Source organism: Nyctereutes procyonoides, unplaced genomic scaffold (assembly GCF_905146905.1).
Source record: "Nyctereutes procyonoides isolate TBG_1078 unplaced genomic scaffold, NYPRO_anot_genome, whole genome shotgun sequence".
Taxonomy (NCBI): domain Eukaryota; kingdom Metazoa; phylum Chordata; class Mammalia; order Carnivora; family Canidae; genus Nyctereutes; species Nyctereutes procyonoides.
This window is the reverse complement of record NW_026575037.1, coordinates 22,662,049-22,687,101: the sequence shown is the minus strand read 5'-3', so window position 1 is coordinate 22,687,101 and position 25,053 is coordinate 22,662,049. Positions and strand designations below refer to the sequence as shown.

The 25,053-nt window shown below is 35.4% G+C and overlaps 1 protein-coding gene across 4 annotated transcripts in view; it reads right to left on the bottom strand.

Moving 5' to 3' along the window:
- NEK7 (NIMA related kinase 7) overlaps positions 1–25,053 on the bottom strand; it is a 157,918-nt gene that overhangs the window by 23,409 nt on the left and 109,456 nt on the right. For all 4 annotated transcript variants that reach the window (XM_055319173.1, XM_055319176.1, XM_055319174.1 and 1 more), the window contains exons 6-8: positions 16,540–16,648; positions 15,537–15,644; positions 967–1,061 (exon numbers count right to left, since the gene is read on the bottom strand). In XM_055319173.1, the coding sequence (XP_055175148.1) occupies positions 967–1,061; positions 15,537–15,644; positions 16,540–16,648 (312 nt within the window). The remainder of the gene's footprint in view (positions 1–966; positions 1,062–15,536; positions 15,645–16,539; positions 16,649–25,053) is intronic.

Genomic DNA, 25,053 nt, shown 5'->3' with positions numbered 1-25,053 from the left:
CATCTCATCCTGTGGTTCTCATTTAAGTCAGAAGGAGACTTAAGATACAGACACAAAATATAGAGTAAGAAATACATTGGTTTCTATCTATCCGCTTAAGATTTCTTTTGTAATACATTAAAATGTGGAAACGATTCCATGTATTATTTTCCTTCATTTTATTTTATTAAAATAGTTACTCAGATGTAGACTAACCTTTAACTAACAGCTCTGACTTAAAGCCTGTATCACTAGGAAAATTACCAGTCGACTAAAAAATAAATTTACATAAGTCACTAGTCTTGAGTGCTTTTTGATACCATTTCTCTGTAACGTGGATGTAAAAGGTGCTCATAATATGCTTTATTCCTACCCAACCAAATTACTGCATTGCATTATTTGCTAGAAGATATACCTAGATGATTCCATTTTGATAAATTATCACCAGAACAGGAGAGTATTTCACTAAGCTTTACCAATACAACTGTTACTCATGAAAATGAAATTAAGTGGTAACCTAGAAAAATTATCTATTTACCTACTATCCTTAAAGCTAAATTACTCTATGTAAGAGTGAAAGAAATATTGAAAAAGACATTTACCATGCTTTCATGTTTTAAATCCATTCCATTATACCTCTCCTGCTACGCATGAATAAGCAAATAAACATTTACAGATGTTCAAATGTACATTTTTATAAATAAGATATGCAGAAGAACATCATATTAACATTAAAAACATGTTTAAAATAAGATTCTCACTAAAAGGAAACAATTTAAAAATATTTAGAGGAAGTAAGTGTGCAGGAATGCATAGGTACCATTACAAAAGCAGTTACTAAAGTCAACGAGTTAACCCTTCCTAATTAAAAAGCTAATTCTTAAACGCCATCCAGAAAAATAAATAAGTGTATACTATAAGGAGAGAGGAAATATATTACAGTAACTAAAACTACATCAATATATGGACTTTATCGACATTACCTACCTCATACAGTAGACAGCCAAGAGACCAGATGTCAGATTTGAAGTTGTATCCATTTTCATGTATTCTCTCTGGAGACATGTAATAAGGTGTACCCACTGCAAAAAACAAACCAAACAAAACAAGAGGAGTAGAAGAATGAAGATGCAGCTGTGGTAAGAAATTTTACACCCAATATTCTAGATTAAAACGTGTCACCAAAATCATTTCTTAGAATCGGGAAATTGCTTTTGCGAAGACTTTAGACTACTTAATTTCCTCTTTTCCCTGATCCTTAAAAGCACATCAACATCTATCCTATATTAAAAAGGGTGTGGTGAGTTAAACTTTTGATCGATTCGGGGAGAATCTCGGGAGCATAACTAAAGGAGAAACAAGGAATCCTAACAAGAAAATCTACTTAAGTGAGTCACATTGGCTTCATTTCTTTATCTTGAAAAAAAATATGGCTTGCATATCCCAAATAATTAAGCATGGTCCCATAATCATTTAAATATAACCATTAATATATAACAATTTAGTACTGTATATAAATAAACCGTGCTCATTAACTTTAATAGAAGCACTCCTTAGAACACAGCCGTAGTGCTTAAAATTACGAGTGAAATAATCATTAACCTTCAGTATCCTACTTACTACCATTTCAGAGAGAATACAACAGACTGTTGTACATCAAAGGGTTATATGATAACATATGTGAAAAGTCACTGACATCTCTGGAAAAAATGTCTGAGTCATTACTACTGAGACTTTTTTTTAAAGACAGGATACTCTAGATAATTTTTATTTTTGTTTCTTTTGATGTACTTACACTTGTTTCCCTTTCTAATGGCCATTTTAGAAAATGCTAATATGATAAATGATAACGTAACAAATTAAGATTTACTAAGTATTTAAAAGCAAGCAAAGCATGTATTATTAATATTTTTAAGGTACTTTCAAAGGGAATATCCTAAATTTCAAATTTAGATGGCGATTTCACCACCATTAGCCTAAGGCTTTTTTTTTTTTTTTTTCTAAACAGAGAATCAAAGTTTGAGAACGATATTTTGGCATTTCACTTGCTTGAGGCAAAACCTACCAAAAATATGCTGCTAGTCACGGAGAGAAGGGTATTCTCCTTTTTCTATTAATTTCCAAGAACTCCCCAGACACTCAGTGTAAACCTTAATGAGACTGTAAGTCCCAGGACTGAACAGGGAACAGGAAGAGTCGTGCCAATAATCAAAGCATTATCCTCAAAGGCAGGACTCAGTTTTCCAAAAGAAGAGGGTTGTAGCCTAATAGTTGTGCGTGGAAACTATCCTGCACGGGGGGGTGAAAACACCATGAGCTGTGCGTTGGCAAGAAATCCTACCTCTACTGGAATGAGTCCGTTTTTACTAGTAACGGGGACAGTCCTGGTCAGAATGAACAAAAGGGAAGTGTTTATGGGAAGTGGAGACGTGAAGAAAGAACGGGCACACAGGAGGATAAAATAAATTTAAATAAAATATGAACCCTTCACATAGGAGATTAGTAAGACAAACCTTGAGAAATAAATTATGTCAGTGTGGCATTTACTTCGAAGACAAGGAAACCTGCCGATCTCCGTCAGGGCCAGAGAAGCCAAGAACGTTCAGGAATAGTCAGGATTTTAAACAATCTGGATGGTTATTGGGGAAAATAAACACGAGCTCTCCAGCTTTGGGAGTTCCAACCACTTTCCCTGGCAGTTTGCATAAGCGGCACCGATTACCCGAGGTATTTACACCCCGTCTCCACTTAGGGAAGGGTGGTGGGGACAGCTGGAATAATCAGGGGGCTCTGTGCACAGGCTCCTGGTTTCAGGACATAAAGCGAGTGACTGGCAGTGAGGAATGTGCAGAGAGAGGCTTCACGGAATCCACAGGGGGCGAGTGAAAACACTGAGGCTTGAAGGTTCAGAGTTTACCAGAAGCAAAGGTAATTTTAACCAGTAGCTCTGGGAAACCTGCTGATACATGAGGGGTTTGATAGGAGTGTGAAAGATTGATGATAGGGAAAAAGAAGAACAAATGCTAGCATTTTACAGAGATTAGCCCCAGCATAACACCTTGACTGCAACACCACTGAACTCAAGGACAACCTGCGAGTGAAGGAAGCAGAAGAAAAGAATGAGTAGGAATTCGACTCAGCTGGACTTTCGATGCAAACAGTTTTAATGGGAAGGAAAAGCCTTTTCTAAGGAGCTGCTGGAGGTCATTACAAAAAGTGACATGTATAGGGTTAAGGCTGATACCGTAAACTTAGGCGCTGGTGCTTCTCCATATTATAAATAACAAACTTCCTTATGCTAAGTATGCGGATTTCCTTTAAGTATTTAAATTATGTCTAGATCTTGAATATACATTAAAATGTAAATCTAAGGATGCTACTCACCTTTTTGATTGACACATTTCCAAAAGAGTCATTATGTAGGAAGAGGAGAAAGTTTGTAGCCTGCACTACAATGATTAATTGGATAAATTCATAATTAACGGCTGAGCACAGCGTAAGAGGGCGTTTCCACTTGCTCCCTCTTAGAGGCTCCCCCAAGGGCGCCTCTGCTGGGGACCAGGGCTCTCCCGCGGACTCGGAGCAGAGGCTGAGCCCCATCACAGAAGCGGACTCGGCCTTCCTCTCTACCTAGCAGAGAGGTCGAGAAGTTCCAAGTGCTCAGGAAAATCTGAAATACCTTTAAATGCAGGGATAGGCCTTCTACATTCCCAACTTAAGGGATATATAATTATTTCCTAAAAGCTTTAAAAAAAAAAAAAAACCCACGACAGCTGTGTCTATTATTACTACTGCCTCAAGAATGCTGTGACTTCCTCTCACAGCTGTATAAGAAAAGGGAGCGTTGTAGAGTGATACGATTAGACGTTAAAACCAGCATGCAAATTACTAGGTGCTGAGGAGCACGGAGATGGCAGGTTGAGTAATTTCACTAATCTTTCGAGAATTTAGGGCTGTAGCTAAAATGGGACTGTATTTTACTATAGCAGATACTTATGCCATTTTAACCTCCTGATATGTGTGAAAGTAAGAACTGGATGATAGCATCATAAAAGAAAAAAAAAAACAGAGAAAGGCTGATATTAGGGGAAAATTGCTAACAACTGAAAATGCTATATCTCTGACCTTTCTTTAAAATACACTCAATCACCCAAATATAAACCAATTTTAATTGCATTAACGGACTTATTCTAGTTGTATGAGAAAAGTTCTACACTGTATATACTCTGTTAACAATAAATGCATTCTAAAATTTATCCTGAACAAAATGAAGACTGCTTTCCAGAAGTTCTACCTAATGTTCAAGAGAATCAAAAAACTCTGCTAACATGCTATTATGGAATATATGACTAAATTAATTAATAACTTCTCCTCTACAGAACAAGCCATATGCAGAATTTTTTCAACATTTAGTAGTACAATTTCTGCAAAGGCTTGAATTGAGAAAATAACAGGACTACTGAGGTATCTGTTTATATGGTTAGAGTGGGTTGCTGTTTTTTGTTTCATTTTGTTGGTTTTAAAAAAGGAATACAGGGCAAAACCAGTCAAAGGTCAAGAAATCTGTTTCACATCTTACCTCACTAACTAGCCAGGGCCACTTAACTTCTCTTTTTGTTCACTTTCCTCCCTCTGAGATGCAGGGATGAGAAGGAGATGATTTTTGAGATCATTTTGCTCTAAATTCTGTGGCACTCATAAAAACCCTATAAAAATCCGCATGGAAAGTGAAATGGAAAAAAGTAATATATTCCTTTTTTAAGCTATTCCACAGGACAGCTGAGTGAAGCGCTTTAAGTCATGGAGTACAAAACAAGCAAATTCAGTTTAGAAATGTTGCTTCTTTCTTAGAATTAAAGCAAACAGCAGAAGAGAAAGCTTTGAACCTGCCTAGTTGGGAACATTAAAAGGACCTGAGTCATCTTACACCTCGGTTTGATTTTTAAAAATATACAGAAAATATACAAAAATATACAACTTCAGGGAATAAGAATTTTCATTCTTCCCTTCATACCCTTAAATCAGCCCAGAAATTATGCTGGCAAACTTAACAGAGAGAGGCCAAATGTATTTAATTGTTAGGAGTATTATCTAAGGTTAAAGCAGAATGGCTGAGCGGAGGAGGAGGAGTATTTCTTCTGCAAAAGACCATTCTAAAATAAAATTTGTCATCTTTTAAGCACAACGGATGACATTTAAGAGCTTTAATAATGAGGAGGGCGAAAACTCCAGGAAATTGTACTGTTATTGTTACTCTGCTCTATGCACTGTGTTAGATGCAATCCATGCATTATCTGGCTGAACTTTTTTAACAGATGTTTAGCAGGTCCCTACTACAGGGCACACGCGGTTCCAGGTGCTGGGGAGATAAGAAGCAAACAGATTAATTCCTGATCTCATGGGGGCTCATGCACTAGTGAAATGGGGACTGTTACGAAGCAGCTTCAGGAGATTTACTATTGTTACCTTGTTTTAGGGAAGAGGCTTTGGGAGGTCAGATAATCTGCCCAAGATCACAAAATGGGTACCGTGTGGACATGGGAATTCATACCAGGTAGTTCTGTCCCTTGCATTTATATAGATGCTTATTCCATGAAAACTGACCACTGTGAAGTGAAATAGAACTAAGCAATAACAACAGCAAAAAAAAAAAAAAAATCTGTATCTTTCCAAATTAAGAAACAGAGAAATCTAAAAGTCAGTATGTATAATATGAAAAGCTAGGAGTAAGGGTCTGGGTTCAATGGGCTACATGTGGAAATTGTGCGACTTTGCAGCTACTCTGGTTGTTTTAAATACATACTCGTTAGCAGTGATGGAGAGGTTAAATGTGCACAGTTTAATATTAGATAATAGCTTCTTCCTGGAGCCATTAAGTCTAGAAAGGATTGAAAGTTAAAAATAAATCAGCTAAAGTCGCCTATAGTACAGACTGAACATAAGCTGCCCGTACAGCCCCAAACCACCTTGGACTAAGAAGGGGAATAAGCCAAAGGAAGATCCACAGAGAGGTGCTAGGGAAAGGTGTGGGGAAAACCAGTAGGTGACCACAGGTGGCACTTGGCACCAAAAATGAAACTGTTTTTTAATGCCTGGTTCAAGAACACTAATTTCCCAAGTTGAAATCAGAAGCTATATCACACTTGGAAATAGTGTGGGGAACATGAATTGTACACTCAAGAGACTCCGGTGTGAAAATTATGATATCTGGTTTGAGTGATAGCTATGCATTTACTCTTCTGGCAATATCACAAAATCTGAGAACCATTTGTCTCATTGTGGAAGGTAAAGAGGAGTTCAAACAATCCTGTAACAACTCCAACAACATAATTTCCCCCCAAGGGGTTTCAAATATTTTCTAGCACAAGGATCAGTATCAGAAAGTCCTAGCCAGCTTTTTCTTTTTAATCTATGCCATTTTCAGGATGTCCAACAAACACATGTAATAGCTAAATTCACACACGAACATACAAAGAGAAAATTCTCTATCTTTCTTCTTTAGGAGAACAGTATGAAAGCACATAAAATGGATATTGCAACATTATTAATCTAACTATTCTCATTTGTTTTTCTCTTTTCCAGTAGTCAGACAGGAGACACTTCATTGTGTATAACAGATGCACCTATGACGCAAATAGCAGCCAACCACCCCCAATTACTTACACACACCTTTGGAGTATATAATGGGTTTAGATTTTATAGCAGATTAGCTTTTCTAAGTAAGTTTTGTTAAAATTTACTTTTTATCTCCTCCTGTATTCTAGTCCATCAAGGAGTAAGCCACTCAAGAAGCAGGACTGGAACTAAGGAGAGAAATTCCTGGAAAACTAAACTTTTGTTAAAACACACGCACACACACACAACAAAACGGTGTCAATAAATGAACAAGAATGACAGAGAAAACTCATCTGCAAAATTCCTACCATGCCAAGTATGGTATATTTTTCCCTAAAAAGCAAATGTACATCACAATGCAATAAAACACTTGTAAAGGTCTATAATAAAAATGTGAAATTTTAATGTCAAAATCTCTGTCCAAAAAACAAAGTGCTTAGTTTAAGGCAAACTTTCATTAAACCTCTGATCTTAAACAACCTCATCACCTTATCTAGTCTTTAAGGGAAGATACAACAGACTCTCCAGAAAGTCTATGGAAATAGTGTGGTAAGCAGAATTCTGGCCCCCATAATCTTTGTCCTCTGGTGTCATACGCATTATGTTACCTGGCAAAAGAAACTTTGCAGACATAACATTATAGATTTTAAAATAGAGAGATTAGGGCAGCCCGTGTGGCTCAGCGGTCTAGAGCCGCCTTCAGCCCAGGGCCTGCTCCTGGAGACCCGGGATCAAGTCCCGCGTCGGGCTCCCTGCATGGAGCCTGCTTCTCCCTCGGCCTGTGTCTCTGCCACTCTCTCTGTGTCTCTCTGTGTCTCTCATGAATAAATAGATAAAATCTTAAAAAAAAAAAATAGAGAGAGATTATCTGAGATTATCAATGAAAGATGAAGGGGAAGGAGCAGGAGAGATGTGAAGTGTGAGAGGAATTCCTCCCATCATTGTTGGCAGCAGAGATGAAGAAAGAGGGTTTAAACCATTAAGTTTATGGTAATTTATTAGGGCAGTAACAAAACAAACAACAAATGTGTTAGTGATTCACGCACTGCAGTGGAACGATTCTTCAATGTGCTGAGAACCAAGAATTACATGAGGCAATGGGGGGACTAAAGAGAGAAGCCTATAAGATTTGAAAAATATTTGACCCCTAGGAGCTCACTGGATTATTTTGGAGGGGATGAGTTGGGAGGCAGGGGAAAGCAGGGGAAGCAGGAGAAGCTAATACATCTACCTTAAGAAGACTAAAAGAATAAATTATGGTCTTTTGTAATGTAAATGAACTCTGGCTTGTTCACTAATTGATATGACTCTAATCTAGGTAACTACGATTACCTTAATGTTGAATTAGAGACATACAATGGAGATATACAACAAGAAACCATTCAGGTGCTACATGGCACTTGATCCATATTTGAAGCTTGATAAGGAATAGTTATTATATATTTTTAAAATTCACCAAAATAAGGATCCTATCACAAGTACATCCAGCAGGGATTAACTACAGATTTACTGATCAAGAGAAAAGTCCCAAGGGATCAACACCCTGGCGAACCTCATGAGTTATTCTGATTTTAAAAATTTCTCTGAAAGAAAAATAATCCTAGTCCCAATCCTAATAATAACCTCTGTTTGGGATTTCCTTTTAGAATGACAAAAATTCCCTAAGGCTATCTATGGCTACTTCTTCACTCACCACTACCACACGTTCCCATTGAGAGAATTAATTATGCATTAATTATGTTGCAACAATAAATATATCACAAGAAGAGATATGGAGAGAAAGAATAGAAAACAACCAATAGAAAAAAAATAAACCAGGTTAAGTTTTGCTTTAGCTCGTGGCCATGGACAATGCTCACATTTATTATTTCTGGTTTTCATCTTAACACATGGAAGAGTTATGCTCTTCCACTCCCTTGAGATAGGTAAGGCCATGGGACTTGTTTTGGACAGTAAAACACGAAGGGGCATAATATGTGGTACAAAGAAGCAGAATGGGTTTACGAGCCAGTAAGAGATCATCCATGTTCTCTTACTCTCATGAGATCACAAAAACTCGCATTGAGATGAAGATGACCCAAGACTGTAGCTGCCTGAAATGCCAAGTCGCCGCGTGGAGAGAGGGCAGCTCCCCTAGAGAGCCACGAGAGGCCCACAGTGAGGAGTCAGAACAGCTTTAGTGCCAAGCAGCTGAGACCTTGGTATTGTTCCTTACTGCAGCACAGTCTAACCCACACTTACTGATACACTCAAATTCATCCTTTGCTGTGTGGCCTATGCCCATCCACCATTTATTTAATCAGTATTTATTATCTATTATGTGCAATGCCATCTTCTAGTGTTTGGAACACATCAGGAAACCAAAAATGCAAAGATTCCTTTCTTGGTGAAGGTTAAATTTTAGTTGGAGGAGAGAGACAAAAAATACAAAGCATAACAAATAAATTATACGGCGTATTGGAACAGAAGTCCTAATGAGAAAAGAAAAATTATACCAAGTAAGGCTCAGGAGGTTCTAGGGACGGTAGAGGCGAGTGGAGGTCAGGTCAGTATTACAGGATCTCAGTTTCCTACTTTATAACAGCCACTCCATCTAGTTAGAGAACACTGAGGAACAGAGGAGAAAATGTACCTTAAAACTACTTGTAAATTGGACGATGCTACACACACATTCATTCTTACTGCTGTTGCTATCTCGTAGCAGTAGAGGATTCCCCTGGGTCATTAGTATAGAAATAAGGATAGTATGATATGATTTTACTAAAAATCATATATTCGGAATACAAAAAAATTATTCTGTGTATTTTTAAATATTGAAAGGTAAAGATACTTGACCCCTTAGCAAGTTGCCTCTGGGTCAGAACATCTGCTGAAGAGAGACTTCAGAGTAAGTCAAGAAAGAAGTATAACAAAAGTGTATTTTGTCTTTTGTGACATGAAGAAAAGTACACCCTGACTGCCATGTTCCTACTTCACAGGTGTTGGTGCAATTATAGTTTTCAGTTTAGAAGAGCCACTTCCTTAGAAATATCAGCCAAAGTTGCCGGTAGACAGAATGGCTATGAAGAAAGAGCCCAGTATCCTAGAGGTCTATTTCCTGTTTACTTCTGAATCTTGGAGCATCAAGAGCAAGCAAGTCCAGGAGAGGGGGCAAACTCTGCTCTCATATGTGGGTTCCCTGGCAATATACAGAGCAGAATAAGGTATCTGCAGATGGAAATAAACACAACAGATAAGAAAATATTAATAGAGCAGGAGAATATGGCCCAAGGTGAAAAAATGAACTGTTGTGTTGGGACTATAAGCCAACAACAGTGGGAAGCCACAGACCCACTCATTCTCTTCTACCCACAGTCCATTTCCCTCTCTGTGCCTTAGTTTCTCTGACTCTAAAATGGGAATAATCCACACCCACAACTCACATATCTCAGTAAGGATCTTAGGGAATGGAATGACTTGCAAGTGGTACAGAGCCACCATGCATGTGGGTGGTGGGTAGGCACTCCAGAAACACAGAGAACACTCTCAATGACTAATTCATGTTTGATCAACTGACCTAATAACCAAGCAGCAAGTCAGGAGAATGTCTAAAAGTAGGTAGAAAAATGAGAATCTGTCTTTAAGTAAATGGAACAGCATGAAAACATTGTAGGGGCACCCGGGTGGCACAGTCAGTTAAGCATCTGCCTTCGGCAAGGGCACGATCTAGGGGTCCTCGGATGGAGCCCACGTCGGGTCTCTGCTCAGTGGGGAGCCTGCTTCCCCTTCTCCCTCTGCCCCACCAACCCCCACTTGTGCACACTGTCTCTCTCTCAAAATAAATTAATTAATTAATTAATTGATTGATTAATTAATTAATTCTTTAAAAAGAGAGAGAAAGCATTGTAAACACAGACCACTGTTTTCCATTGCAGGTCATTACCAATTAATGAGTTGTAAAATCAATTTAGTGGGTTGCAACTAGCATTATTTTCAGGAAGATAAAATAGAACAGACAATATCGTTGTAATGTAAAACACCGTTACATGAAATTTTTGCTTCAATTACACACGGCTATGTTCCTATGGGGTCACAATGTTGCTGGGGTCACTGTCAAGAAATTTGAAAGTCACTTATCTAGACTGTCAAGAAGTTTGAGTCAAGGGAGAGAGATGTGTCCGCATTTAAATTTTAAGATATAGACATACATGCAAGAGATTTTCTAACACCTGTAACATTTATAAGGTTGACAATAAAAAAAAAAAAACCCGGCAAGATTCACAGGGATATATATAATCCTGTAATTAGTCTCCCTAGCAACACCCTCTGTCCAAATCAATACAAAAGCACTAAATAAAGATCTGACTTAAGGTAAACTCATGAACGAAACAAAAGGAGGAGGGGAACAAACACAAAGGAAAGGTCTAGAGCATAGATTACAGACAGTGACCAACTTTCTAGTCCATGGCTGATGAGTTCATGTGGTCTCTCTGCTCAGTTCTGGGGAGCACATGGGAGGTGTTCAGAGACAAAGGAGGGCAACCACTGGGCACAGAAGAACCTGAACACAGCAGACCACACCGGGCAGGATGACCCAGAAGACGATGGCAGACTCAGGGCTGCAGCCTTCGCAGCACATCCAACTACAACCTCGCAGAAACTTGCCGCCACACGTGGAATAAGATGTGACCTTCTCCCACGCAGGGCCGAGGCCCTTCCCTCACCCCGTTCCAGCACGCTCTCGACAGCCAGAGCTGATCCCGCGTCTGCCCCCCGTGCACACTGCTCTTCGGGTGGCCTGAGACATGTTCCCCAGGTCCTGTGTGGCCGCTGCTTCCGCATCTTGATCTCGGTTCACACATCGCCTCCTCACAGAGGCCTTGTCTGACCAGGCCCCTTCTAAAATAATTCTCCTCCTAGTCACACTCTGTCACATGGCTGACAAATCAGGAAAAACAACAACAACAACAACAACCCACAAAGACACAAGATGATTAGCTGTTCCCTCTCACCACAAGATAAGATCAATGAATACGACTGGTCATGTTTAGGCTTGTTCCTGGTCCCTGGAACAGCACAGGCACAGAAAAGGTATTAAAACTGTCTTGTAAAGGATTCAAATTCAGGTATTTTAACAGAATAATAAACAGTCCATGAATTTCTTCTCCTTCTCCCCTCTTCTTTTTCTACATCTTCGCCGCCGCCATTGCCACCACCACCACCACCACAATCATGTTAACCTAAGCAACTTAACAGCACATCACAGTGAATGAAAACACTTTTACATTCATTGTATTATTATAGATAATTGTATTATTAGAGATTAGGGCACAACATAGAATAGTTATTATCCATATTTGTTTTTATAAATAAATTTGTAAAATGAAAAGTTAGAAAGTTAGTAAATGGTTTGATCAAAGTCCTGAAGAACAATGGACATGTAAATCCAGATGTGCTCCGTTTTCTCCAAAACATCATGCTATTTCTCACACTCAGAACAGAGCAAGAGGAAAAACACGGCTGGCACGTAATGAGGTGGGGATGTGCAGTCAACGGTTAGAATGGGAAGTTATCGAGGACATCAAACTCTAGAGAGGACCCTGCCAGCCTAGCTGAGAACTCAGCACAATATTCTTTAGGCAACAGGGAATCATCAGGAACTTGGGGGCAAGTGACATAATTAGATAATCTCTTTTAGGAAGATAACTCTGCTGGGATTATATATAGTTGATTTTTTTTTAATACTGGAAAGAAGGGAGAGTATTTTCCTAGTTTAAAGATGAAGTCATGATGGATTAAGGACAAGTGAATAGAAAAAGAGAGATATTATGATTCAGTGTACGTGGTGGAAGCAGGGAGGGAGTAAAAGAAAAACTGAAGGCCTTTGAGAAATTTTTTTTTTTCGATTCTGAGGATTTGAACATAGTTCAAATATCCAGCAACATCAGATTTAGTATTTGTAATTTTTTGTCCTATTCTCTATATTGACATACTTTTAATTAAGGAAGATGCTTCTGAAAACACTACAAATGTGACCACCTGTACAACTTTATTTGCTACAGCATATGTGAGAGAACTGCAGATTTTGTTGCAAGTTGATCTGTTATCATGAAATGAAATAATTCAATAAGTGCTGTAAAATGAATATAGAATGAAGAATTCAAAGGTCTGCTAATCTTTTAAGGATTAAAAATACAATAATTTTGCCGGTGTCGATTCCTATTAATGAATCAAAATAAGGAAAAACATTACCCTTTACTTCATTTCTGAAAAATACTATATATTTTGGAAAAAAGAAAATATATAGCAAGATGTTTTAAAATCCTATTAATTTTTGCCTTTTTAAATTAAATTCATAAAAACATCTTCTTTACAAAGTTAAATGAAATTGGGTCCCGGGATCAACCTCATTTTAAAGTAAACTATATGAACTACACATAGATCTCACTTATTTGTAGTTTCATTAAAATTTAGATCTCCTCTTGGGATAAATCATGCCCTGAGGATATTTTCCTCAGTAAAATCAGAAAACAAATCAACACGGAAATCAATAATTTTATCATATTTTCTAAAAGCAAAATAAGTTTGTGTAGGTGCCACAGTTGCTTTTTGTAACTAACTCTTAGAGGTAATCTTTCAAATTTGCTCTTAAAAATAAAAATATATGACAAGGGATTTATTCCCTTGTTATTAAATACATATTCTTTGTTAGCAGACAATTTTTTCTGATCCTTCTAAATAGGTTATTGGGTCCACCTACCCATCGTAGGTTAGACTTCAATCATTCATTCTCGATGTTCACTATACTTTGCTTAGTGAATTTTAGTTTCAGACCATCAAAATCTTCACTTTGCAGAGATGAACAAGCAGCAATAAAAGAAATTTTCTTATTTTAAGAATACTTTTTTCTTAAAATAATATGGGAAAAAGCCCTGGTGAAATTATTTTTCTACTGATTCATTCGTCAAAGAAAGTGTCTCATTGATAACTTCCTCACTGGCTGTACTACAGGTTGTGTTGTAGAATGTTTTGTAATTATGTGCATCCCCACTTATTTTATGTACACCCACATATATATTTACATATACACATAACACTACATGACCCTAAGTAAATGGATTTAGATAAAAACTGGTAATTAGGATTTCTTACATAATCTGGACTAACAAACGTATCACCTAAACTTGAAGATGCACGTTTGTAAGCCCTGTTTAGGACTTTTTGTATGAGACAGTGGCAGGCAAGCTAAAGAAATTCCCTTCCAAAACTGTTAAGATCTGAGTTTCAGAAGCCAGATCCTCAGGGTCAGGTGACTATAGTACTTACACTCAGAGTGACAGTCTGCAAAGCAGCATTTTAAAAATGTGTGTGTGTGTGTGTGTGTGTGTGTGTGTGTGAGCATGAGTATGTGCAGGTATGTAGGTGTGTGCGCGCCCATAAGGGTAACCGAGCATTTCTAAGTAAACAAATGACAGGATGCTGTTAAGACATTCAGGTGAGGAACATGTGAAAAGTGAAAATATGTTACTTTTACTAAGTGAGAAATGACACTGACATGGAATATCTATGTTTCCTTCTTACAAATGATATTATTTGCATTGTAAGAGCTGTAACTTTCAAATAAGACCTGTGAAAGCGCTACCCAAATTTATGCATTTCTTAGAGAATTTCATACCAAATTGTCTTACAGAGAAAAATGTGTGATGCTCCAAAAAAATAAAATCTAAAGTGAAAGGGAACAAGATAGTATTACTCAACATCAGTTGAAACCTTATTTTCTTAAAGTACTTGACAAAATTAAAACTCTGTGAAAAGGGTAAAGTATTATCTTTTTACCACTCTTTAATCCAGTATTTTTTCACTCAGCAGTGATCGGGTGCCTACTTACATGCCAGATACTGTTCTAGATGTAAAAAAAAAAAATTAAATGACAGGTTCAAGGCCACATAGAGTCTTACTAACAAGGCTGGAAAAACTTTAAAAAGTCTAGTCAACTAATTCAGATTATCATTTCGTTACTGTGCTATTTAGTGTAATTCACTTATCTTCATCAGGCCATTTTCAAGTTTTTAATTTCATATTTAAACACAATTTTATAAAAAAATTTAATAGTTTTCAATAAAGTTATGACATCAAAAAAAGTTATGACATCAAAGATAGGGCACCAAGTCAACTTATTTTTATCTTAATTCTTATTTTATTCTCATTGTTACCATTTTATCTAAGTTTTATATTTACAAGAACGAAATGCAATTTGATCGGTTTTAAGAGAAGCTCTGTCACTCTGTTTAGGTTATTCGGCCCAAAAATTATTTCCTCCTAGTAATTTCTACGGTTTCTGAAGTAGGTCACTTTCTTTCCATCGTTAATATTATTTTGTAATAGCTACATTTAGTTTTATTTTAGATATGAGACACTGCTACATTATTAGTTCCAGAACGACTAAACTGCAGATATCTTCTATATAATCTAGGAGAGTATTTTCCTCACTAGTTATAGGCCGTCTTTAGGCTCTCCCCTCTACAGTAATCACAACTATATGTGTTATTTTCATAAAAAAAAAAAAAACATTTACAAATTACTATCATATTTTTTATCATATTTTTAAATAGTCAAGTGAGGTCTTCTTTCAGGGTATAGTTTAATCATCATATTATCTGAATATTGTTAAATGGATAATGAAAAGAATGTTCCATGGCAATTGTTAAAACCAACTTTATTAGCATTTTTTTTTTTTTTTACCAAATGTCTACCTGGGGTCAAATTAACAGAAGTATCTGACTGTCATGTGAATGGACACATTATGTCCAATAGGGACCTACTCAGGATCTAATGATTTTAAAAATAGTTGTATTTAGAATGTAAGAGCTGGCATATAATTAGTACATCCCTTATGTTGTTTTCCACCCCCCCACCCAACACACACGCACACGGTAACTGAATGAGATTATACTGTCTCTTACCTAAAGAATGTGCAGCTGTGGTTTTGGAGCTGAAAAACCGACCAAGCCCAAGATCTCCAAGTTTGACCACTCCAGTGGCTGTAATGAACACATTAGCTGGTTTTATATCTGTGAATAGATAAAGGAATCAGGTGAAAGATGATGTCAGCTTAGGCATTTTCAAGGGATTAAAATACTTTTCATGGCAGAATTTAAAATCTATCTTAAAAATGAAAGGAAGTCAGTTTGAATTTTGATCCAATTGCTTTATTTTGAATAATTTTGATATATCCTAATTATTTCTGAGTGCTCAGTCCTTTGACAGAGAAATAATCATCAATGCAGCATGATGGAGATTGCTACTAATTTCCATTTAAGATGCATTTTCAAATAAACTTTTGTGAAATTCAAAGTACAAAATAAATTTATGCCTGCTTTATATCAATGTTAAATATCTTATTAAATATTAATTTATTGATATGTTTACATAAAATAGAAAATCATAACTCTATTATGAACATAATTCTTTATTTAAGATGACTTTAGAAATCATAATTGCTTAAATAAACTGTATTGAAATTTTTCACACCCCAAAATCAGAGGATCAGTTCCTAAGTGATGTAATCTTCACATGCTCTGCCCAACTATTTGATCAACATTCAAGAATACATTAAGAGCTAATGTTAAAAATTAAAAACCGAGGTGACCATAACATACATTGCTCGTTTGAAGAAGAAATCTTCCTTATGCATATTCAACTGCTTTCCTGCACTTTTTTATTTTTTAATTTACCAACATAATCAATAAGATGCTCAGAAGAGGCAAGCAGAACAATAACTAATTCTCACTTAAAACAAGTAGGGCTTTACTTAAAGGCTTTTCTTCCTAATAAATGATAATTTGGAAATAATTAGCAGAGAAAGCATGAAACTATGTCATGATTGGAAGGTATTTATTTTTAAATTGCCTAATAACCTGCATCATTTAAAACAACATTAGAAATTATTTGAGATTTTCAGCCTACCTCTATGCATGACTCGTCGAGAATGCATATGTTCCAATGCACTGCAGAGTTGAACAAAGTACTTCCAAACGGTCCTTTCAGGAATTAGCCTCTTTTGTTTCTTAAAATGCTTTTTAAAAAATTAAAAATAAGAATTATAGGAATTAAAACATCTTAAGACTAAATTCTGACATGCAAAATGCCTTAAGTCAGAAAAACATCTACGTTTTTCTATCTTTTACCAACTAAAAAGCATATGATTTCCCACAGTGAGATGAATCCAAGAATCTTACCTGACATATTAGCTTAAATCTCTCACTATTATATCTAAAGTTAGCACAGGCCATATAAACGCTACATCTTTGTGATGTCCAATGTTTCAAAAAATTAACATCTATATAAAGTAATTTCCTATCCTAAAAGGACAGTGTCAAATTTCATTTTAAGAAAACCCAGAATAAAATAGTCTGGAAACCTGAAGGTAATTATGTTCATTAAAAGACAATTCGTCTCCTGACAGAAGATTTCACTTATAGAATTCCTTTTAAATATTGAACCACCTTGGTGATTTGAAATATCAGTTAATTTATTAAAAATTAAATAAAGGAGATTTATGTAAAAAGTTTTCATGAATATTTCCATTGCACATTATAAGTCAAGCCTGCACTTTGGATGAAACTAAACTTCATGGAAGAAAAATATTATAGGAAGGTCCAGGCAAAAAGCTGAGCACCAACAAGCTGGTTGGGAAAGAGTGGGCCGTCATCCCTAAGACGGCAATCACCTAAACAACTACAAAACCAGACGCATACATTTATGCCCATTTTCCTATATTACATTTGCTAGAAGAATATACTTCATTCAAGAACAAAGTGCTTAGTTTCCTGAAATTCATAAAGATTCATTACATAAAAATTATGTTTCTAAAACAAAAATGCAATTGGTTTCCTATTTAACAATATTTAAAAATGACCAACAGGGGGATCCCTGGGTGGCACAGCGGTTTGGCGCCTGCCTTTGGCCCAGGGTGCGATCCTGGAGACCCAGGATCAAATCCCACGTCGGGCTCCCGGTGCATGGAGCCTGCTTCTCCCTCTGCCTCTCTCTCTGTGTGTGACTATCATAAATAAATAATAATAAAAAAAAATGACCAACAGGAAATACTACGTTTAATCAAGTTTTTATGAAATTCTGTGATAATTTTAACTTTTTAAGTATACACAGAGTTGTTAACGGATATCAACATTTAAATGCGTACTGTAGTGCATTTTATCTGGGAACGTTTTTGGAAGTTCAAGTTCAAAGTTTGATTTGTTATTGAATATGGAGAAACCGTAACTGAGAATAACTCTAAAACAAGTTTCTCTGTCAATTTTTTACCCCTGTGACCAGTTGAGGGCAGGCTGAAAGGAAAAACACCACAGGGAAATTTGCTGATAACCCTAGTTTATACTTAGTGAAAGATTATATCTACCATCTCATATGTACTCAATATGCCAAAAGGATAAATCTTTAAGGGAAAGCTAGTAACTTTAGGTTAATGTTTATCATAGCATATACTATGGAAATGCATTTAGTTAAATTCAATGGCTATTAACACCACTAGCAAAAAGCAAATAACAATTAGATGACCAGGTAATTAAAAAGGAGATCAGGGTTGTTACTAAAATGCTGAAAATGAAAACCTCCCATATCATGTTTCAATATTAAGTATTTTTAATTGCAGATTGTGTCAACATCACTTTTCATTCTAAGGGGGCCATACTGCAAAATCAGTTCTATACACATAATTTTCTTTCAGATTTGGAATGAGTCCAAATAAAGCCTGTCTATGTGCTCTCCCTGATGCTGGATTAGCATATCAGAAGACTGTTTGATGTCAACAGGAAGATGGGGACCAGGTTTCTTTTCATTCAAAAATAAATATACTGCATCATATAAGCATCAAACCATGAAAGAAAAATTTTATGCTTTAATATAGATTCTGAAATCATAATTAGAATTAACTTGGCAGCTTACTTTTATAGTCTCATTATTTAAAAAATAAACTATATATTTAGGAAAAGGCAGAATGAAAACACTGCCCTCAAAATGCACATTAGGGAAGATGTTAACAGACCAAGACAGTCTGATCATTTTCATGTTTTTATATTCTTTGAGACTGTCTCTTTGAACAACAAATTAAAGATGAAGACGATAAATTGACATCAAATTATAATGCTACCTGGACAGAATGACCTGGCAAAAAAACATAAGTGTCCAAATTAGTAAAAGGTTTCTGAAGAATAATTTTATGAATCTGATTTGATCATAAAAGAAATGAGAGGCAGTTTCATTATGTCATTAGTATTTCACAATATATTTTATCTGTTTAACTCACATGCAATATTCTACCACTTCTTAAGTGTAGGGTTTTGTTTTTTTTTTTTTTTTTTTTAAGAAAACCAATACTTATGATGAGAAAAGCCTGTCTGTTCTGATGGTGGCACTGTTGGCTATCTCTTAAACAGAGGATGAACAGAAAAAAAAAAAAAAAAAGCAATGAAAATCTGAATTCTTTTTACTACTGGTAAAATTTATATTAATATCACTGGGAAGAACTTCCATAATGCTGAAGTATTAAAAAAAAAAGAATCTTTTCTTGAAACTTATTCTAATATACACATATCTGTTAATTCTTTAGTCAAATAACATTATTCAAAAATCCTACTTCTAAAAACGACACTCTATGTAACTAGCTCGAGATTAGAAAAAAAATCTAATGCCAACATATAGAAACTAAAAATGTACTTATATTTGTCATGTGGTAAGTTTTTAATAAAGCAAGAAATAATGTAGCCAAAATTTTTAAAGGTTAGTATCAATAAACATTATGGGAAAAAGAAGATTATACAATACGGCTCTTTACTATATTTGCGTTATGAAACAGAACTTCAAGTTTGTTTAACCTGAAAATAAAATGTATAAAAGTTTATGAAGAGGCAGATATTGGCACTCAGGTATAGTTGATCACTTGGAATTAACTTTAATTAGTCTTCTCTTAAAAAACAGATTCATCTTTTCACTATGCAAAGCTTCAAATACTGTTTATTTTAAAAACCTCTTTACTATTTCCATCAACATCATTCAGGTAAACACTAAAGATTATTCAAATTAAAGAAACATATATCAAAGAGCTAGTCAATGTACATATAAAACATCAGAATACATTATATTCTCAGTTACATGTAAAAAAATTACCAGCATTTCTCTTAGGTGAAATTCAGCACATCTGGTAAAATATATTTACACTGCCACTTAAGTGACATATATGCATGTATATTAATATGAAAGAGGACAGCTAAAACAAGCTGCTTCCATTTGAGGATGCGGGAAAATAGTCACAACTTTTAAGAAAAAAAAATCATCTAACATTCTCCTCCAAGGTAAATACCCAAGATGCAATCCAATTAAATAGTGGACATTTAATATACATAGGGATCATTTTTTGGACTGAACTGGATCACGTGGCTCCTGTACTCTAGACCATCACTCTAAATGGAACATATACATTACTTATTTCTAAGTTTTACAATTCTAGCTGTTCTCCTCAAGAAATTTTGGGAAATGCTTCAGTGATATGACCTATAATAAACTTATCCACAGAGAAAAAAACAGAAAATTGTATTCTTGTTTTATTAAAAAAAACTAATTTCCATGGTATCAAGATAGTTAAGTCCATGGTTCAGTCTGTTATTTTTTTTTTTTTTTCAGTCTGCTATTCTTTAAAGAAAGAAGTTTCAGGAAAAATATCTAGAACTGGCTGGCTTCATAATTGTGCAACCTACACAATCATGCAGGTCACTGTTCTTAGTTTAATGCTCTGTTGTTGCCATCTTGAAACTCTTAACAATTTGACAATGAAGGACCCACAATTATGTAGCTGGTCCTGGAAATAATATACACAGAATCTTTTAGAAATGTACTGCTGTAGTTAAAACAAAAACAAAAAGCAACAAATGTGATCCTGGGTATGCAAGGCATTCCTGCAGAAAATCAGGAAAAAAGATAATGTGATGAGAAATAATGAAGTAATAAGAGAACTAGAATTACAAGCATCAGCTCCATCTCTTCCAAGTTATCTAACAAGAAGAAGGAAATAGTTTTATGTCAAATATAAGTATGTATTGCCTGCTTAGGAATGTTCTCAGATGTTTAATGTGCCCCTAACATAATCTATTATTATCTCACCTTTTATAAAGACCTAATTATGAGCCATGACATAACTGGTTATGCTACCTTGAGCAAGCCTCTTACCCTCAGCAGGCTTCAATTTCCTCTCTATACTGAACAGAGAGCTTGGAGATCAGTTTTTTGGTCCCCAGTGCCTCTAAAATATTATCTATGGTTTTATGACCTCGGGTACAAATACAACTTAAATAAATAAATGCCTGCTTGGCACATTTTCACATGTAAAAATAATGCTACTTTACTGGTATGTCCTATCCTTTAAGTATCCAGTTAATAAAAACAAAGCAAACAATAATAATAGTAACAGTAATACCTCAGAGATCCCCATAGGTCCAGTTAATACTACAAATGATCTTCACATGAGTTGACAGGTAGTTAGAGAAACTTGCAATAGGTCAAACATTTACCATCAGAAGGGATGTTATGTTCCCAAACATTTCTTTGTAATTATAATGCATTTTCATAAGACTACATTTTGCAGTGGTTATTTCAAAGAAATTCGATGCACAGCGACTGTGTGACGGAAAGGATAGGATGCTTCTGAAAGCAAAACTGAGAGTTCTAAGTGAGATATGTATTATATATTAATCTTTCTGCAGAAACATCTTTCCTCTGTAGGTGTAAGGAGGTCTCAACAGACTAAACTGCACAAATACTTGCTCTACACAATTTTGAAAATTACATAAATATGTAAAATAGTTAAAATTAGAATTTTGGTACCTAATACTAACTTGCAGCATGTGAATATTTTCACTCTTGGCATTCTGAATAAAATTCAGCAATCTGAAGTCACTCTAGACAGTGTGATGTGGAATGGGATTGGCAGCCATGAGACCACTGAAAACACTTATCACTGGCATGTGAGTTTATCTACTTTGATAAAATATTTCCCATGCAAGCTCCAGTATCTTTTTCCTTTCATGTAATGTCAGAAAATCCACAAAGTATTCAGCTGTTTCTAGGTTATAATTTAATAGAACATCAATATAGTCTATTCATTCCCCCCTACTAAAATTGTATGGATTTTTAAGAAAGCTGAAATAGGTTTCATCCAAAGATAGGAAATGTGAAACAGGTAAAGATTTTTCTCTGAGCAATTAATCCTTGGGAAAAACAACAACCTTCTATTTAGCAAACAAGAAAAATAAGCTCCTTAACGTCAAAATGTTTTTGCCCCAAAGAAGGTGCTTTCTGGACATTAGCATATTGATATTGAGAAAACTTAGGACATTTTTTAAAAAGTCAGTAAGAAATATATGAATGCATCAGATTTACTACACAGAATAATCCCTGCATTGCTGTCACATGAATAGTTTTTAAGAGAAGCTTCCACATAACTAAAACTAATAAAGAAGACACGTGGAAATCTTTAAGATGTTTTCTTTGCTGCAACAGAGTACTAGAGATACAAAGAGTGAGACAAAAGAAGCAGAAAGTTAATCTTTAGTGACACAAGGTCACAAAGAGACGGAAACATTTGCCTCTTTAATACATTCTTCTGGTTCTGTTTTACCAGACATTGGTAAGATAGTTAGAAAGATATTTCAATATTCTTAATGGACAAGGGAAACAGAGCAGAACAATAACAAGACAAAGTCTCTTGGTAGAAATCCATTTAGAAAAAAAAAAAAAAAGGACAGGAATCTGCATCTCTTCTCCACTTAATTGTTTATTAAGTGGTACTATCGTGTGTGATATTTCTTGATTTTTAAAAGGCAGCTTTAGATCAGTATTACCTTCAAATGTAAACAGCAAGACATTCTTTGAAAATTAACTTCTAATTTTCCCGAGTAAATACAGTTCAAAAGTTATAAATTGCCTTTTAGTTATGCTCACAGAATTATAAAATGGTAATTAGGATATATGATTTTTAACTTACTAAAACTCCTAAGTTCTACACTACTTTGCTATCAAACTACTCAAGTATCAAAGAAAACCCAGGTGATATTTTATCAGTAATATTACTTTTATACAAATAATTCTGTATGACACATATACACATATATACCATATATAGACATAAATCTATATGGTTGTTCATGCATGAGGAGGTAGCTATGTATATATACAAATGTATATAATATTCAATTCCGTATGGATTTTTTTCAGATAGTCCCACTGACTGTAACCATAAACCTCCAAATAAATCTAAGGTCATATATGATATAATATAGACCATAATCTTACACAAAAGACTCCGAGAGAAACAGGCCACATTTGGAATCACTGGCAATTCTCATAGTTGTCTGGCTTGGACTATATGTTTTATGCCAGATGCTGAAATGGAAATGATAGGTGTCCTGGTAAACTATAAATCAGAGTTATCCAAGATAGATGATACTACTAGGAAGATTTTATTGCTTAAAGGATTCAAAGGTCAAAAGTATAAGAGACATTTCAAAGTGATTCTATTTCCAGCCCAGCCTCTAAATTTGGATAAGTACAAATAAAAACGTGTCTGAAATTGTAAAAAAAAAAAAACAACTACACCAAGAAGGTGAACGAGATTTGTACGTTCTAATATTTGGAGATAATAATTATCTCTAAAACATTGTTAATATTTTAGCTAATTTATCAAAGCTTGTGGTATGCAGAATTCTAAGACAAACTTCACCCTTCAAAACTCCCAAGTTCTGGTATATAATTCCCCTCCCCTTGTGTGTAAGTTGCATTGCAAATATGATGAATCATCATTCCTCTATCATGTGGTCTTATACTGCAGGAAGGATTCTGCTGATGTAATTAAGGCGCCAAACACAGCTGCTTTTGAGTTAAACAAAAATATTATCCTGGGTAGGCCTTGCCTAACCCAGTAAGCCTTCAAAAAAGTTAGAGATTCAAAGCCAGAGACACTCCACTGCTAGCCTCAAGGGAACAAACTGCTAGGCTATGGAGAGGGCCTTGTGGCCACGAACAAGAGACCTCAAGAAGGAAGGATGGCCCCCAGCTGATAACCACAAAGACAGTAGGGACTTTAGCCATGTAACTGCAAGGAACTGAATTCTTCTACCAACCAGCGAAGTGGGAGGAAACTCTTATCCCCAGATGAAATCACAGCTCCAGCTGGCACCTTGATTTCCATCTTCAAAGACCTCAAGCAGAAAACCCACTAACTGGTATGTGAACTACTGACCCATAGAAACTGTGAGATAATAAATTTGTGTTGTTTTAAGTTGCTAAATTTGTGATAATTAGCAATAAAAGAATAATACAAAGTGACTTTCTAAACCAGTATAAATCAATATATAAAATTAACTTTACATGTGCATGCAGGAAAAGAATCTTAAGGCTTCTACTAAATTTAAAGGGAATGCCATACCAGTGGTAACAATGCAGAAAATACAAGTTGCATACCCAGGAAGACAGCATATATATAAATATATTAAGAAAAGATATGCTACATCAGGAACAAGACAGAGATGCCCACTCTCACCACTCCTATTCAACATTGTAGAAGTCCTTGCCACAGCAATCAGACAAGAGAAAGAAATTAAAAATATCAGAACTGGAAAGGAAGAAGTAAAACTGTCTTTATTTGCAGATGACATGATTTTAAATATATAGAAAATCTTAAAGATTCAGTCAAGAAACTGTTAGTTGTAATCAATGAATTCAGTAAACAAAATGCATTAAAATCAGTGGGGTGGGGATGAATGGGTGACGGGCACTGAGGGGGGCACTTGACGGGATGAGTACTGGGTGTTATTCTGTATGTTGGTAAATTGAACACCAATAAAAAATAAATTTATTATAAAAAAATCAGTAATGTTTCTATATACTAACAATAAGCTACCTGAAAACAAAATAAAATGATCCTATACCCTCTATGTCTCAAATAAACAAACAAATAAATAAATCCTATACCATTAAAACCAATAAAATACTTAGGAATAAATTTAACAAAGGAGTTTTCTACTCTAAAAACTGTAAGACACCGATGAAAGAAATCAAAGGTGGCACTAAAATAAATCGAAAAGTATCCTGTGTTCAGATGTGGAAGAATTTTAAGTTGTTAAAATGTCAATACTACCAAAAGCCACGTACAGAGTCAATGCAATCCCTATCAGGATTCTAATGGCATTTTTTTTTTCATAGAAGTAGGAAAAAACAATTCGTAAATTTAGAACCACAAGAGACCCCAAATAGCCAAAGCCAAAGCAATCTGAAGAAAGAAAAAGTGGCAGGCATCACACTTCTTGATTTCATGCTATACTATAAAGCTATAATAATCAAAACAGTATGGTACTGTCTTGAAAACAAACAGACCAATGAAACAGAATTGACAGCCCAGAAATAAACCAAAAC